The following is a 4362-nucleotide window of genomic DNA, read 5'->3' as shown; positions in this document are numbered from 1 at the left end:
GACATGAGTGAATATTGGCTCTAGCCCTCACACTTTCAACATTTCTTTATAAAAAATGAGTGGAAAATCGAATGGGAAGATTAAAGGAGGTTTTTTCTCAGCTTGAAGAGAGGAAAATCAGATTCCAATTTATATCCAATACCCTCTATTGAGAAGGACTCGTCCTTCATAAAATGACATACTTAGACTTATATCACTCCTAAACCTCTAGATACCCAATTCTCTTAAATGTCATATCTCCACTATAATTGGGATCTCAGAGAGATCATCTTCTAAGTTGATTCTTTTCCTAAACAGAGAGATTTTTTTACCTCTAGCAATTCTTATATTTAGTATCTCGTACATGGCGTAAGTGTTTTATTGATTTATGTTTGGTTGTCTGTTGTTTAGAGTTGACCCTTTTGTTGTACTCCTTTAGATTCGTTCACTCAGCTAGCTTCTACGAAAGGACAATTCTTATATGTAGCATTTCATTGTTGCCTTTGGCTTTGATGAATGAGCTGAAAATTATTCTGTCTATGTTAGTCCAAGTAATTGTTTTTGGTTCTACAATATGAACATGTTGATCACTAAGCATTGGAAGCAAAATTTTAAGCAAAATATATTAAATTATTGTATTTATTGAGATCTTTTAATAATAAGGAAAAAAATGAAATGTGAAGCATGTGTAACAAAAATGTAGAACCACACGCCAAACCGCAGATAATGGCTGATGATGATGATGGAGCCAATTTAGTGGGGACCACCGCCAAATAGGCGGGAATAATCTTTTCTATTTTTTTGGAAGTGCCGCGGTAAAAATATAAAATCTAAAGTGAGTGAGAGAGAGAGAGAGAGAGAGAGAGAGAGAGAGAGAGAGAGAGAGAGAGAGAGAGAGAGAGAGAGATGAAAGCAGAGCAGTCACGCGAAGCGAGAGCTTTTCAGTTTTACCCATTTTTTCCTTATTTTTTTTATCACATAAAATTCCGATTTGTGCAATGGTATGATATGATTTGGTCGTCTGCTGTCTTCCCTGTTTTTCTTTGCGATAAGGTAAAGGTTTGTCGGGCTGAGGAGAAAAAAACAAAAGGTGTTTGGCCTCTCTCTCAGATTGAATCTTTAGCACCCAGAAGGTAGCTTTTGTTTCTTTTACCGCAGATATTCACTGTTCTTTGAAAAACCTTCCCGTTTTATTTGAAAATTATAAGGAAAAACTACTCCCAAATATATATTTTTATATAAAAAACTAGTCCCACTTAAAGGTGGTTTGATAGGTTTTAAAATAAAAATGAATGCTTTTAAATTTAATTGATCTACTTTTATAAATAATGTTTCAAAAAGTGTTTTTTTTCCCGAAAAGATTCTTCTTTTTTATATATTTCGAGACCTGGTGCCCTTCTCTGAGATTCTCAGATGATCGCTATCATAATATACGGTTTTTAGGTGTGCTCTTGATTTGATTGCTGTTCTGTTTTGTTTCCGGAGAGCAAAGAAAAATGACGGTCGCCACTTTGGGTTCTGGTTTGGCTTATTTGACTGAGGGCTTAGCTCAGTATTCGTGTGCTTTGAAGCCTTTGCACTCTAGTCCCCCACACCACCAAGAACCTCATGAACTAAAACCCCCAGCTTGGTTCTCCTCCTGGTGCTTCTGAGTTTATTTTCCAGCTGGGAAACGAAGAGCACCCTGAACTCTGAACTCTGCTTGGTATTTTTCTCGAGTTTCCCGTCTCCGCCTCCTAAACTCACTCATGGAGAAGAAAAACATTAGAAAAACCCTACTTTTACAATACCTTATTTGCCTTCTATGCTTCATCTTCAAAATCACAGAACCCTCCTCCCTTTCACCGTCCCCTGATTCAACTTTCTCCCTTTCTCCAAGCTCCCCTCCACCATACGATGTTCACCCATCCTCAAGCCGTGCCATTCTTAGGCCAATCCTTCTCGGTATCCTTTTCGGCTCCCTCACTGGTGTTTTTGCCTCCATTATCTTCCTCTTTACGATCCGTCTCTTTCTCCTCTTTGCCAACCGGACCCCAATACTCAAAGGCCCTGTCACCTTTTCACCAAAGATCTCTCCCAAGTTTCTCAAAGTTATTTTTTCTGGCGGAAACAATGAATCCCTGCAGATGATTGGTTCCAGCCCCAATGGGAAGTACTTGAAGTTCCCACTCAACAGTGAGGTCACGGTTGCAGTAAAGGTGCTTGAATCCGCCTGTTCTAGTGGTTCCCCTGGACCAACTTCCAATTCGTGGAAGAGGAAAGTGCAGAGAGAGCTTGAATTGCTAGCAAAGGTCAGCCACCGGAATGTGATGAGCTTGAGGGCTTATGTACGAGACCATGATCGATTTTCTTTAGTTTATGATTATGTATCAAATGGAAGCTTGGAGGACGCCATGAAAAGAGTAAGATTGAATCAGTTGAGGCTGGGATGGGAGATGAGACATCGGATTGCAGTAGGAATGGTGAAAGGGTTAAAATATCTACACTATGAGTTCGTTCCAAGGATTTTACATAACAATCTGAAGCCCACAAATGTGTTGCTAGATGATGGATTTGAGCCTAAGTTAGGGGACTGTGGATTGGCGAGGCTGGTTGTGGCTGGCGTGGATGCGCCAATCTCCTCCTGTTATGTGGCACCAGAGTGTTTTCAGAGTTGCAGGTATGTTCTATGTTCTAAATTCTACTAATGTTTATGATTTAAGATAATATTGAGCTTATAAGAATTTTTAATTTATGGTTTTGAAGTTGCTGATGCTTTTGAGGTGGGGATCTTGTTAAAACTATGGTGATATTGAACTATTAGGTTATGTGAATTTTTTGTTTCACCCATAAAGTTCTCCCCGCCCTTGATTGATGATTTACTGTTTGAGGCAAATTTAAGTTCTCTATTGATGAGTGCTAAACTTTTTTAATTACTCTTTTTTAGTTTTTAAAGCTTTCTCCTCTAATGAGTGCTTATGTTACTGAACATAGGCTTTGTCAAGTTATGCTTCGAATGATCTGAGCTATTTTGATAGGTTGATTCACATTGTGTTGTTGTTTCTAGCCTGCTTGACATGACTTATTTTTCATGAAAGTTGCAATTTTTTTAATTATTAGTTTTTTATCTTGTTCTGTGTGTGTGTATTGTGTTGGGCGTTGATTTTTAACTGGAATTGATTTGGCGTGGTTTCATCTGTAAAAGGAAAATTTACAAATCTTGGTAGGCAATACAAGTGAATTTTGCAAGCCATTCCTTGCCTAACAGAAATTTATTAATTTCAAAGGATAAAAAAAGCTATTTGCCTAGCGAATGATTTCTTAAAGGGGAACCTTATATCTATAACATGCTTTTCTCAAGAATTATATTTACTAATTTAATTCTCTCAATCTCTCGTTTGGCAAAATCTTGTGCTAAATCACATAATTTCATACTTCTCTCTGTTTTATTGAACAGGTACACGGATAAAAGCGACATATATAGCTTTGGAATGATCCTCAGCATGCTGTTGACAGGGAAAGATCCCACTGATCCATTCTTCATGGGGGAGGTGGGGAGGTGGGGCCTCGTCCCATGGCTCCGGCACCTGCAGCAAGTTGGGGAGGCTCGTGAAGCCCTCGACAGTGGAATGTTAGGAGAAGGCGAAGAGGAAGAGGAGATGCTGATGGCAATCAGAATCGCTCTTGTTTGCTTGTCAGACTTGCCTGCCGACCGACCTTCTAGTGATGAGCTTGAAGCAATGCTTACACAGCTCCACAGCTTCTGATGCTCTTTAATGGCTGTGATTTGCCTGAATTTGTTTTAATTTTATTGTTGACTAATAATTTTAGAGTTTTCTGTGAGCTCCAGCTATAGTTCTATACTATTGACTTTTGATATTGTCATTAGAAATTTGAAGCCAAAGGCATCATAGGTGCTTGTATTGTAGTGTTTTGTTGGCTTCTTTTCTTTTAGTATTTTTTTTTTTGCTATGTTATTAACCCTTCAGTTTTGATTTAGATGGCTTTGGCTGCAATGTTGCTTTTTGAGGCATATCTTGTTCTGACCCGAATGTTGGCTCTTGGCTACATTATTGCTTGTGAAACATGTCAAAAAATGAATTTATCTTTTTCTATGTGTTGATATTTAAATACATAACATCCAATTCCGATCTATTTGCATATCTAACATTTAAACCTCAATATATATATAGACACACACACACACTGAAAAGTCTTGTACAACCGACCCACAGGAAGTGAGAGAGATTCTAAAGCAAAAAGGGCCAGGGTGTTGCATTATTAAAGGCCCAATTGATTGTTTAGCATCTAAGCGACTGTGCCCTGATTTCTAAAGCAAAAAGGGCCAGGGTGCTGCATTATTAAAGGCCCAATTGATTGTTTAGCATCTAAGCGATTGTGTGT

General features: G+C 38.4%; 1 protein-coding gene across 2 annotated transcripts; it reads left to right on the top strand.

Moving 5' to 3' along the window:
• Positions 1–893: 893 nt before the first annotated feature.
• Positions 894–3935, top strand: LOC110024477 (inactive leucine-rich repeat receptor-like protein kinase CORYNE). Of its 2 annotated transcripts, XM_020724467.1 has the most exons (3): positions 894–1112; positions 2106–2638; positions 3416–3935. In XM_020724467.1, the coding sequence occupies exons 2-3, from the start codon at positions 2106–2108 to the stop codon at positions 3723–3725; spliced, it is 843 nt and encodes a 280-aa protein (XP_020580126.1). In that variant the 5' UTR covers positions 894–1112; the 3' UTR covers positions 3726–3935. The 2 variants fall into 2 exon arrangements, with proteins under 2 accessions (XP_020580126.1, XP_020580125.1); XM_020724466.1 differs by lacking the exon at positions 894–1112 and having other exon boundaries at positions 1396–2638.
• Positions 3936–4362: the final 427 nt, after the last annotated feature.

This window comes from Phalaenopsis equestris, unplaced genomic scaffold (assembly GCF_001263595.1).
Source record: "Phalaenopsis equestris unplaced genomic scaffold, ASM126359v1 Scaffold000257, whole genome shotgun sequence".
Lineage (NCBI taxonomy): Eukaryota > Viridiplantae > Streptophyta > Magnoliopsida > Asparagales > Orchidaceae > Phalaenopsis > Phalaenopsis equestris.
This window is presented reverse-complemented; position numbering and strand designations above follow the sequence as displayed.